The following is a 13,425-nucleotide window of genomic DNA, read 5'->3' as shown; positions in this document are numbered from 1 at the left end:
CTCCATCCCCAGGCAACCACCAATCTACTTTTAACCACTAGATTGTCTTTTCTGGGCATTTCATCTAAGTGGAATCGTGCAATATGTGATCTTTTGTGTCTGGCTTCTTTCACTTAGCATATATATATGTTCCCTAGTTTCCCCGTGTGTCAGTACATCATTTCTTTTTATTGCTGAATAGTATTCCATTGTGTGGATATGGAGACCACTGCTCAGGTCCATCCTTCCTGATCCCCGTCACCAGTGCCTTCATTCAGGCCCTCACCATCTCTCTCCTGCATAACTGGATTTCCTACCTCTTGCTTGGATCATCCTCTGCGCCTCCCCCATACAGTTTTCACACATTCAGCAGCATCTCTAAACACAGATCTCTAAGTACAGATCACTTCCCTTGCCAAAAGTTCCTCAGTGTGTGCCCGACATCATTATTGTCCTGTAAGATGAAATTCTCGTTTCTTACCCCGGCAAGCCTTACTTTCTTGCCCATCTCTGCAGCTTCTTATCTCTCTATCTTGAACTTTGTGCTTCAGGAGCACTGAACTGTTTGTAAATCACTCCATCCTTAAACATCATGCTGTTTTTCTCCTCTTCCTCCTCTCCCTCCTTCTAGAGCCCTTTGCTCAAGCTGTCCCTTTTGCCTGGAATGCCTTTTTGCCTCCTCCCTTCCTTTGCCTCACTGATATCTACTCATTATTTGAGATTCCCCAGGGAGTCCTGCCATCTCCTAAAGTCCTTCCCTGAATCCTAGGCTGGGTTGGGTGCCCTACTCTTTAATTTCCTAGCCCCCTGTGTCCTTCTCAGTACTACAACACTGATTAAAATGATCTGTTTTTTTTTTCTTGACTTGCCCACGAGGCTGTGAGATGTCTTTTATTTGCAGTTGGATGCTCAGCAGCCAGCCCAATACCTGGCACATAGTAGGCACTTATTAAATGTTTGTTGACTAAACAGGCACAGATGTCTGTGAGAACCTCTTCTGCCCCATTTGCTCAAGACCATGCTGTCTACTGATACTCTTAAGCTGTTACTATGCTTGGGCCTTTTATGGCAGCCACTAGCTAAATCTTCCACATGGGCAAAAAAGTGCTCTATAAAGGCTCCAATTCAAGTGATCCAGGGTGTGTGCGCTTGCACGCTTTTTTTGTCTGCATTACTTCCTGTTTTGCACTTAGAAACCTTTTTTGGCTGTAGTGGGAGTTATGAGGACAAAGCAGGGTTCTGGGCAAATTATTACCCATAAACTACCTGATGTCAACAGCAACAGATTCCCTGACTGGCTGTAGGGCACAGGAAAACCCACTGGGCGGAGCTGGCCAACTCCACGGTTAACACCTGCAGCTGACTCTGGATAATCAGCATCTCTACCTAATTGTCACCAGCAGGCACGTCCAGAGTGCCTGTTGACTATAGAGGTGTGAATGTTGGCTCATGTGCGGGTGTGTGACTTGGGGACCCAGCACAAGGCTGGGTTCAGGGAGTTTGTTTCCTGCCAGGGGATCTCCCTCCCCCACATCCTCCGAGCAGATCAAAGGTCATATGCCTGCAAATCATTTCCCTTTTGATTCTGAGAGTTCTGTGGTTAAAAACAAAACTACTTGTTTATAAAGAAAGAAGAAGAAAAAAAAAAAAAGAGGCAAGAAAGACATCTGGGGTCATGGAGGGAGGAGAAGGAGAAAGAAAAAGTGTGCTTTAATTTAAACACAGACTATAAAGAAGGTATTTCATGTATATCTAACATCCACTGAAAGCCTAAATCTTATAAAGATTTCCTTTCTAGAAAAACAATGTTCTTCATCTCTTTCAGAGCTAAATTTAATACACACTTTTACCTTACTACCTAAACATCATATTTATGACTATGCAGAATGTGTGTTTCTCTTTGTGCATGTTGTTTTGACTGCATGTCATGGCTAGGAGCATACAGGATTTCAGGTCCGGAGTGTGTGGTTCTTTGCAAAAATATCATCTTCATCACCACCACACCACCACCACTTACAGAGCACCTACTCTTTGCTTTACATATATAATCTACCTTTACTCAGCAAGTTTGTAAGCTTTGTACCCATTTTACAGATGAGAAGATTTGTGTCAGGTTAAGTAATTTGCCTATAGTCAAATAGCTAATATTTTTTGCTGTGCTTGTTAAAGCTGTACAAATGCTAACTAATCACATTAAATACATTTTTTGTTTTTTTCTTAAAGAAAGGATTAAAACGGCATAATAGTCATAACATAGACTTGGGTGTACAGCATTCTGCTCCCACTCCCCACCAGAACTACCCCGTTTCTATTACTGTGAACTAGAACTAACATTTTCCTGACTGCCAATCTCAGAAGGGCCAAGCTACCAACAAATAGTCTATTAAATTATTTTATTGCATAGACTTTATCCTGAACTTGTTATATCACTGGGTCACTGTATCTGATTTGTCACAATTTCTGTTTCTTAATCCTCAGGAATTTTTTCCAGAATCGACATTCATCTTATTCCTTTCTCACTACTACCACATGAATTCTTTGGTTTCTTCATTTGTAAAGTGGACATAGTAATAGCAAATCCATCTGTGACATCTGTAAGGTAGGGCTAGTAATAGTATACACCTCACAGGATTGTTTTGATGATTAAGGAGACAAGACAGTGAGCATGAAGTGCTTATCACAGAGTTTGGCAAATATTCCCAGCAAAGAAACTGAAAGTCTAAATACTTTTGTGTCCAATGTGGCTGTTGAACACGTGAGATGTGTCTAGCCTGAGTTGAGATATGCTGTAGGTGTAAAATACATCCTGGATTTTGAACACTTAGTATGAAAAAAAGGAGTGTAAAATATCTCGATTTTTTATATTTATTACATGTTGAAATGATAATATTTTGGTTATATTGGGTTAAATAAAATCCATTAAAATCAATTTCACCTGTTTCCTTTTTGCTTTTTTAATGTGGTCACTGGAAAATTTAAAAGTAAATATGTGGTTTATATTATCTTTCTGTTGGACAGTGCTGGTGCATGTGGTTTTCAATTGTTACCAGTGACCATGACCTTTCATGGACTCCACAGCATTAGAGGAGCAGTTTTCATGGTCCTCAAGAAGTTTCACGGTGAAGCTATTCTTCTAGGATCGGCTTTCCATGTGGCAGTAGCCTTGGACTTCTGTTGCAGCCCTGTTTTCTCAGACTCTCACCGACCCTGACTTATCTTCAACAGGGATGGAAACTCGAGCCAGTAGAAATGGATGTCACTACACAGTTCACCCCTGACACTTGTGAGGATGTGTGCATTTTCACTGACATTTGCTCGTTTAAACTGTATTATAAGGGTGCTATGGTCTGAATGTTTGTTCCCTCCAAAGCTCATGTGAAAGCTTGATCCTCAGTGTGGCAGTGTTTAGAGGTGGGGCCTTTGGGAGGTAATTGGACCATGAGGGCTAGGCTTTCATGAGTGGATTAATCCATTTGTGGATTAATGGGTTAATGGGTTAAAGGATGAGTAGGTTATCATGGGAGGGGCACTGGTGGCTTTATAAAAAGAGCAAGTGACCATATTAATAAGCTCTTGCCTAGCCTCTTGCCATGTGATACCCTGCAACACCCTCACCAGATGTGGCCCCTTGACCTTGGACTTCCCAGCCTCCAAAACTGTAAGAAATAAACCTGTTTTCTTTATGTATTACACAGTTTCACATATTCTGTTATAAGCAACAGAAAACTGACTAATACAAAGAGAGAGGAGAAAGGAGAAAGAAAAGTGTTTTAGCATGTAGAAAATTCTGGGGAACCCTGAATAATTCACTTTATAGAGTATTAACCAGGAGTTTATGCTTCGGAGACCAGTCAGCCCCTACAATAGAAATTTTATCATGATGGAGTACAAATCAACAATATAAAACTATATTTTCTGTAATCTCAGCAGAGCCCCCCTCCCTTAGCAATTTTCTTACCAACGGCCAGCTGAGGTAGTGTGCATCCCAGACGCTCAGCAATTGGGGAAAGATCTTTTAGCTTGTTTTGCTGTTTTCTCCCTTCTTCACTTACGATTCTTTCCTTCAACCACTGGTAGCACTAGAGATAAGCATAACATTTAAATGTTAATGTCTGGTAAGGGCTTGCTGTCAAAGATTGTTAATTGAATAAAATATAAGAACTTCATGGTAAATTCCTGAATCTTCTTGACTCTTACCCTTATGATTCACAGGGACAAGGATACTTATGTCTTCATGCACAGAAATGTTTCCCATAGTCTTGCTCCTTGTTTATTGGTTGAGAACAGATTGATTTTGACTGTTATTCACCATTCAAATTGATTGACATGCACAAAAGTTATTAAAACTCTGACTTTGATGTATAAGCAATTATATCCTAGTCTGCCAAGTGGAAGAAATGATGTTTCTAATTGGAATAACCCAATTTTAGAATGTAGCAGGAAAAAAAAGTGCACTTACATTTTACTAAGGTTTATTATGTTTCGTTTTTATTAAGAAAGCTGGGCATCAAGCTTTCTGCTCAAAGCAAACTATTATTTTACATTCTTGTTATAACTGTCTTTTTTCCTCTTGCCTTCAATTCACTCCTAATCTCTTATTCTTCTTATAATGGGGCTTTATTATTAGCTGAAGCAGACATGGTATAACTGATGGGAAGCAAGTACATTTTTAAAATTTTGATTTGGATAAAGACTTTTCCTAAATGTGTATTTCCTATTGTATAATTATTGAAACTTTAAAAAGTAAGGAAACTCAAAACAGAAAACTGTTCCTTAAAACCTATGAGAAGAGACTGATCCTGATCTGTAGACTATAATGTGAGCCTAATTTCCTAATATAGAGAAAAAAAATCTTTGAGAACTTTTCAATGTCCTACTTTCCAGAAGGCTCTGTTCCTACTATGAAGTAGGGAACAATAGCTTGTACGTACAAAGCCAGTGCTGCAGCAACACCCAAAGGAAAAGAGTATTTGCAAGAATGTCAGTCTATTTAAATGAAAATAATAAAAACCATAACACTGTGTGGCAATGTGGACTTTTTTGTGTGTATTGTGACATAATAGCCACTGTAGACCTTCCCAAGGCAGCAGAAAGCTCTGCAATTGGCAACTGGCAATAGACTCTCCACCCACACGATTTCAATAGGCTGCTGGCTTCTGTTTTTTTAGATATTTTTTTCATCGTTTTAAGACAGTATTTCCAAAGAAAAGGGTAACCACATTATGTTCTGTTGTGACTTTTGGAATGATTCCGGACATATGAAAAAGAGAAGGGCAAGCTGCCCTAGTTCTGTTCGCCTCAAAGATCTCAAAGTCTTATGGTCTGGCTCCTCACTTGGGAGTTTGCTTGAGGAGATGGCCAAGAGTTTTCCCGGTCTCAGCTCCAGGAAGCCTCAGCTTCTTCCAGAGGAAGGGTGGCCTGGACCATCTCTCCAGATATGCCAGCTAGTGCCAGTGGTAATGAGGTGGACAGTTACGAACAGTGAACACTGTGATCAAGGCTCAAGCAGCCTTCCTGGACCAGGGCACTGGCTATGTCAGAGAGCCCTGAACTTACTTTTGCGATGCTCAGTGGGATCCTCACTTAAGTCTCACAACATCTTTCAGGCACTGAATGTTATTCAAACAAAGAAAAAAAGATTGAAAACTAATAGCCGACTGCTTTTTGAACAGTTGCTGAAATTTCATTACATACTGCACACATAGGGAATGGTTGATTTATTTTTCAGTCTTATGGAACTTCTCCATTTTTGGAATCTTATCATATGCAATGCATTCTTTTTCTTAGGATTGGGTTACAGGTTGTGTGTGTGTGTGTGTATGTGTTTCTCTCACAAACACAGCATATTGAGTAACAGACTTCTAAACATCAAACATTCATTTATTGAGTCCCTTTCCCCCCACGCTCAACGCCATATATGATTGTTGCTTTAATCAGTGAAAAATATAAGCAGGTTAGGGTTTTTAAAAAGTAGACACAGTTTTTATAGAGCTTTCCTCATACAAAAGGAAAGGTGTTTTGGAAATAAACAACTTTCACTGCTTTACAAATGGGAAAATGTTAACAGAGGGAGGAGATGAGGTTTAGTTAAAATATTAAATATGGGAGTAAACCTGTGTTTTTTTGTAAGAAGTTTGGTGGAGGGTGTGGTTGTGCTCAATAATAAACCCAGCTTGCTGGCTGTGGGCAGTAATCCGTGAATCAAAAGATGAAATCTTCTCTTCCAACCCTATTCTATCACTAACCCCGCTGCACTACAGTAATTTGATTAGATGTTGGTCTGTCTTTCTGAATTGAGCAAGTAGAAGGCAGGGGTGACCTGTTGTTCATGTCAGCACCTCTAGTCCTGACACTGTGGTTGGCACAGATGAAGGGCTCAGCCAATATGGTGTTGAGGGAGGAGTCAGAGAAACAAGCTCTGCAGGATACAAATAAATCTCTTCAGTCTTCCAGATTGAGCACGGACACCCCCTCCTCAGTGCACAGCGACACTGCCAGCAGTCCTGTGGGACTCCACAGTGCTTGTGGATTCCACGTTGTTTCATAATTCACCCCTTCATATGCCTGTCTCTCTTGCCAGTTCCTGAGCTATTCCTGGAGGGTTAAGACTCCCATCTATCCCTGTATCCTCAGCATCCAGCACAAAGTCCGGGTGCACTCAGTAAATATTTGTCAAAGGAACAACTGAATGAGCTTTTCGCTACAGATTAGTGGGCTATTACTTTTATATCTGTCACAAAATTCTCCTAAGTTTTCCTAAAGTCCATTTCTTTTCCCTCTCTCAATGCTGTGACCATTATCAGTGTCCTCATTTTGTAGGTAATGATGCTGGGGTGAGAATAGTCTGTGAGACTTGCCCCAAAGCCCCTAATTGGCTGTGAGTTAATCCTGGATTGGAACTCAGGCAGAAACTAGAGAGCCATGGACAGAATCATTTGCATTTATCTCTGGACCTTGTACAGAGTAATTTAGCATCCAAGATCATTGACTATTTCTATTTATACATCAAAATCTTTGACTCAAAACAACAACAAAATCTTCATTATTGAGGTTGGAATCTCTAGGTAAAATGCTGGAGCTAAAAAATTTCCTTCTGAAATTTCAATATAATGGGCCTTAACTTCTTCATGTGAACACCTGGAGCACTTGGACTGCTGCGCTCCCTGAACTTCACCTAGCTCTACGTGTTTCCTGTGTTCCTTTGACAGAGGGGTACATACTTTTATAATTTTTCTAGAAAGCATTTTGTTGACAGGGAAGAGCTGCTAATAAATTTTATTGCACTATTCATTTTTATTTAAAATTCCTATTTAAAAGCTACACATCTGGTCTCTTGATCAGACTTTATTGATCTTCTATTATGGCTCATTGAACTCATTCAACAAATGTTTAATGTGCCCATTAAACGTGTGCTGTAATGAGTTAGATGAGTAAGTTTCTGTTTCTGTCCTACAGATGTTCACAAATCATTACCTAGTAACTTGAGAAGTGTTTTGTAGTTGAGTTGCCCCCACTTCAATAATTTTCTCACAAGCTATGTTGCACTGCCTTCTAATGGAAAACACCCCACATGACCTGTGCTGATCATAGGTCCTTACCCTTTTGGCCACTGTCATTGGTCTCATATGTTGGCATATGACCCAAGCTTAGCCAGTCTTCTCTGGACTGAAGCTGGTAAAGAAAAGATCTCTTTTCTCTCAGGTTACATGCCTTTAAAGATGTAAACCTGCAACCCATTTGTAGTTTAAGAAAATGATTCCACATGCAGAGAGAAACACAGGAGATACAGAGTCCTGACAATGTTCAAGTCCATGGATGGAGTCACTACTGAGGCCAGCCCCACTCCATCCTTCCCAGGGATTGTCTATGTGAACTGACGGAGTTCCCTTTCTTTGATTAAACTAGTTTGCATTGTGTTCTGTCACTTGCAACCAGAGAATTCTAAGACTCTGTAAGGAGAGTTTATGGAATACTAGAGAAGGTGCAAAGAACTCAGTTTTGTAAAGTTAGGACAGTCTTAGCAGAGGTGAAGACAACCAAGCTTTGTCCTTAGGGATGATGAGGGGTTCCATAAGAGGCTGAAAATAGGACATCTCTGGGGAGCAAAGGAGAGTACAGTGCATTTGGGTAGAAAATAAAGTAGCATGATATGGGAAGGGACAGGAATGGAAAAGTGGACTCAGCTTAGATCCTAAAGGGATTTTCTACAATGCTTTGTTGTGGAGTTTGAGCTTTGTCCTATAAGTAATGATTGAGAAGTCATTAAAGGATTTTAAGCAGGTGAGTTTTAATCTTTTAGAAAGATAATTGGTCACAATGGTGGATTGTTGAGAAAAGGGGAAGAAATCAGAGTCAAGATGGGAGGCTGTTGTAGTAAACCTGGTGAGAAACGATGACGATCTAAACAAGAGCTATGCAGGGGGTGGACCTTAGAGTCAGGATGTGGTCCGAGGATTTGGCGCCTTGTTGGACAGGAATGAGGAAGGAAAGGACACAGTCTGAGATAATGTCTTGGCTTCTGACTAGGATGACCAGATGGATGGGTAGAAGCACCATTAACCAAGAAGGAAGGGCAGGCTCCAGAGGTGAGGATAGATTCCACTAGGGGACATCCACTTGGAGATGTCTAATAGACATAAAGAAGTAATGGTGGTGTGCAGCTCAGTAGTGAAGTCAGAGCTGATGACACGGATTCAGAGTCATTGGCAGAGCAGTGGGGTCAGAGGAGGCTGCCCAGAAAATCCCCTGGGGAGTATTACTTTCTAAAAGAACCCTGGATAGGTATTTTTAATACTGTGTTAATTTGTCCTTCAATCGCAGTTCAATACTTACAACAGACACAAAATATTAGCATCTTAATTTTATTGGCATAAGAACAATTGATGTGAAACAAACCTTTTACATATTCTGTTTTAGCAGAGAGTGAACGTTGCCAGTTTATCTATTTGCCCAACGATCTATCTTTGATTATTATTATCATTGTTATTGTTGTTGTTGTTGTTGTTAGCATCTCCATTCACTCCTAAGGTTGCCCTATTTGCTTTTTTTATTTTAATCTTTTTGCTTTTAGTAACTGTACCCAAGCAGCTTTCCTAAGTACACATGTATCACTTCAAAAATACCCAGGTTGATCATTCAGAGCCTTGAGAGTCTGCGGAGCTCTAAAGAAGCATGCTTTGTGGTCAGGTGCCTTTCATCTGTTGAGAGCTCTTAATGTTTACTGTTAAGGATATTCCAAGAGATACTGACTTGACTTTATAAAAGTCAGCAAGAGAAATACTTCCCAAGCTGTTTTTGGCCTTAGCCCCCTTCAAATATTTTGAAAGTCCTTTTGCTACTGAATTTGTGGAAACTCTTTCAGCTGTTTGCAAGCTTTTCCGAAACAGTGACGGAGATTAGACAATCATACACTCCAAACACAGCGTAGCGATTTCTTCCTCCTTTAAAAACCTGGATTTAAAGGGAAACAAAGATGTCTCTGGGGGAGATAATTAACAGAGCCAGGAGACCTGGGTTCTAATATCAACTTTATCTGTTATAAGTTTATGGCCTTGGATTGTTATTTAATGTCTTTGTCCTTCAGTTTCTGCATCTGGAAAAAGTCTGCCCTCTCATAAGGTTGGTGTGAGAACAAATAAGCAGCATCTGTAGAAGTATTTTGAATTTTTCAGAAAGCCTCTGAAGAAACATACAGGAATATGCTTAGCTACAATAGACTAAAAGTCACCTGTATCTATTTCTCTTTGTGAGGCTAAAAGGAGAGGAATGAAAACACTTAGCTTGGTGCTTGGCACACAGAAGGTGCTCAGTAAAATTGCGATTCTTAATGCTTCCCTCCCTCCATCTCTTCGTTATTGCCTGTTTTCTTTTATACCTTCTTCCCTAAGATGCTTTTAGTTTTTCTTTGTTGACTTGTTTAGACTTGGTTCAGAACAATCTTCAATTTTTAGGAGCAAGACCTTGTTTAATATTCTGGGATATGGATAATTGTTTTTTGTGTTACTACAAAGCTGGAAACAGGACCATGTCAACATGCTTGAGGAGATATTCAATGTATTATTTTAGAGAACAAACTAGAGTTCTCTAAACTATTGTTTAGAGAACAAACTAGAGTTCAAGCTAGATGCTGAACTGTTACAGGCAGAAAAGAGAGTGAAACACCTAGAGCCTTAAGGTTCTGATTAGGGAAGCCCACAGTGGTTACAGCCACGCTGACTAGAGTTGGTAGTTTGGGCTTGACTTGAGCTGTTCTGCCAATAACTTAGTGCTGATGGAGGCAAGAGGCTGTGTCAGACTGATTCTTCCTTTTAGTAGGACTTCGGCTTGTCTGAATTTTTAAATGTCTGTATTCTCTCTCCCTTCACATTCATTACAGAGTAATTTGTGATTCAGATGTTATTACACATTCTCTCAAGTTTTTAAAAACAGACATGTTGTTATTTGTAAGGAGAAATGTTTGGAGTGCTCTCCAATAAATTAGTCATCAAAATCTCTTTCATGGAGGGAATTTTGTGTCAATGATCTTGAATATCTTTATGCTTCAGAGCAGAATTTAAGCTACAAGATTTAGTGGCCACAGTTGATTTCTACAAATGCCAGTCACAGAGCCCCAGTGAGAGAGGCTTTGCTGTGAATCTGTCTCCTGAGGCCCTCCCTCCTTTCCTCCACCTCCAACACAATAAAAATGTCAACCAACCTCAAACCACACTCAGCTGTAACTGTTTGCCTCATATGGATTAAGCCTCTATGGCTTAAATTTTGTTTTGTCAAGAGAAGTAAAATTAGATCCTGTTATGTAGAAAAAGGATTTTACATTTTGTCAGTTTCAAACCAGAGATGGAATGCCTTCTTTCATGTAAGCATAAATAACAGTGTAGGGACTTTAGCTCTACAAGTCCAACCAGGTCATTGGGTACTTTCCTCCCAGTCCCCAGAGGAGGAGAATTTTCTGTACAGGCATATTATGAAGGGCTGACTGATGCCTGGCCAGAAGCAGAGACCTCCAGGAGGCTCAGGGGAGCCTGCCAGAGGCCACTGGCCTAGCCAAGGCCACCAGCTCCAGCCAAGGCCGCAGTCTGCCTGTGCTGGGAAGCCCTAGGCCATTGCAGAGCTATTTTAATCAATTTTCTTTCCTCCTCCTACCCCAGACTCTTCTAGAAATTGAGAAAAATACCTTCAGTGAAGCCCTGGAACTTTCAGGTACCCCGTTTCCATATTTTCCTGAGATGATTCCACAGGCAAGTGGAGACCATGTCATTGCGCCAACCCCTACAAAAGGAAAAAACTTAGGAGTTGCTTGCGCAAACTGGTGTTTAAACAGAACTTTATTAGTTATAGGAAAAAGCTGGCCAGATAAATGAGTTAATACCAGCACACATCTTTTCATTACAATTTAGACATTTACAAATTATATTTTTATAAACCAATTAAACATGCACTGTCAGTTCTTAGGAGTGGGTTATGTTAGCAATCTTGAAAATTTGGCTTTTCCATGATTTTTTGATGTCCAGAATTCACGTTTCTTTTTGCACTAAGGGTTAAGCACTTCTGCTTGCAGAAAAATTCAGTGTTTCATTTGTCCGTTTAGTGCCTAACACAGTGCCTGGTACATAGTAGGAGCGCAATGCCTGGTATCACTCAATAAGTGATAGCAATAATAACAGTTATGATTACTGTGGTTGAATTTTTATTTTTTTTCCTTGCCCAGCATGTTCTTGCTCATATGAACCTCTATTTCTTAGGAAGAAAGTTATCTCTGGAAACCATTTTGATAACTAAGCATGAAAATATTGCTTATCTATGTTTTTCTGATGTCCAAATGTCTTGTGTGTATGTTATGTCTATATTTTGCTCCCTATCTCTGAAAGCATTACTTCTACCTACACAAACATGTGGTGCCTGGCTTGCTAGTTGTTGAATTCCCCATATCTAACTCAGTGCCAGGCCCAGAGTAAGAGATATAGATGTGTATATCCATGATTTTGGGGGAAAGCAGTTGTAGTCCACTCAAAGGTGCATGCTTGGGCTAGAGCAAGCACTCTATGAAAAATGAGCTCATTCATTTGTTCTTCCCTTCATTCTGTATGCATTGTTTGAACACCTGCTGAGTACAGCTTATACGCGAGTCACAATTTACAACTCTGCTTGGCTTTCATCAGTGATACCCTGTAGACTAAACACAGGCATGTTTGATTCTGCTACAGTCTCTTGAATGCATGATTCTTAATTCCCTATATTAATTACAGACATTTTGAAAAGCATTTCAGTAACACTTTTTTTTTAGGAATTGCTGATTTTCCTATTGTTAAAAATACTCAATAGATTTGATTTTGAAGGTTACCTATTTTATGGTAGAGCTCCGGCAGCTGGACCTCCACCTTCTCTCTCTGGAAAAGATGGTACTCGGCTTGTTCACAGACTGGCGGGATCATATTGAATTGTCTCGCTACAGAATAGGCTTCCTGGGGAGAAATGAGATTGCACCTGCATTTATACTGATGAGAGATAAGGCTTCACTGTGATTCATATGCATGTGAAATGTTCACTTTAGTGAAATCAGTGCAAGCCAAGAAACATGCAGGATGCCAAACAATAAACCAAGTTTACTAAGAGCAATTTTAGTAAGAGCAATAAACCAATTTTACTAAGAGCAATACCAAATGTAGGAAATCCCTATTATTCTTTCAAAGTGTTTGGACTGAGTAAAGTCCAGGGCAAATCAGTCAATGTGTGAATTATGGACTATTAGAAAATGTCGCTTGACTATTTTCAGGATCCTAAAGAAATAAAACTTAGACTAATATATGAAAGTGATCTTTTAGCATTTATAAACAGTATAGTTATTAATTAATACAGCTTTTATAAGAAAACTAGAATACTCTGTTCATATATCTCATTAGCTGTGAAATTCACTTCACCCTCTTGCCATCAGAGAACATGCCAGAACATAATTCCCATCAGAGACCTAGCCTCTCTCTGTTGTGTTTTGAACTAATGAGCACCAGCCCCAGTATTCATCTCTATGACAGGATTGATCATAGAATTCCAGTACCATAGTGATTTTGAGAAAAATTTGCAAAAGATCTTGCAATTTATGCGTGATATCTGAAAAACAGTAACATATTCAAAAGCCATTTAAAAATAGAAATTAAATTACCATGATCTCCATAGCACTCCACCGCGAGGTGCCCCAGTACATAGCCATGCCTTGGTTTATCACATGTGTCATGGCTCGAACAATTTCTATGGAAGGCCAGACAGACAGCATTTCATGAGTTTCTCTACTTTTTAGTTATATATATATTTTTCCTTTTCCCAAAGCTTAGAATTTTAATGTAATTGCTTGTTTGATAAATATAATTCTTTTGACACTGGTGACAACATAACAGTTCAACATGAAATATTGATGGTTTGGAGGCTGATGGTATTTTTAGGTAAACTGACATT

At 39.6% G+C, this 13,425-nt stretch overlaps 1 protein-coding gene across 5 annotated transcripts in view; it reads right to left on the bottom strand.

Annotated features, from left to right (window-relative positions):
• The window catches only part of KCNAB1 (potassium voltage-gated channel subfamily A regulatory beta subunit 1), a 406,409-nt gene that overhangs the window by 7,456 nt on the left and 385,528 nt on the right, over positions 1-13,425 (bottom strand). For all 5 annotated transcript variants that reach the window (XM_063094889.1, XM_063094906.1, XM_063094896.1 and 2 more), the window contains 4 exons: positions 13,136-13,221; positions 12,320-12,440; positions 11,153-11,247; positions 3,938-4,058 (listed from right to left, as the gene is read on the bottom strand). In XM_063094889.1, the coding sequence (XP_062950959.1) occupies positions 3,938-4,058; positions 11,153-11,247; positions 12,320-12,440; positions 13,136-13,221 (423 nt within the window). The remainder of the gene's footprint in view (positions 1-3,937; positions 4,059-11,152; positions 11,248-12,319; positions 12,441-13,135; positions 13,222-13,425) is intronic.

Source organism: Cynocephalus volans, chromosome 1, assembly GCF_027409185.1.
Source record: "Cynocephalus volans isolate mCynVol1 chromosome 1, mCynVol1.pri, whole genome shotgun sequence".
Lineage (NCBI taxonomy): Eukaryota > Metazoa > Chordata > Mammalia > Dermoptera > Cynocephalidae > Cynocephalus > Cynocephalus volans.
The sequence above is the reverse complement of the archived record's forward strand: the minus strand, read 5'-3'. Positions and strand labels throughout refer to the sequence as shown.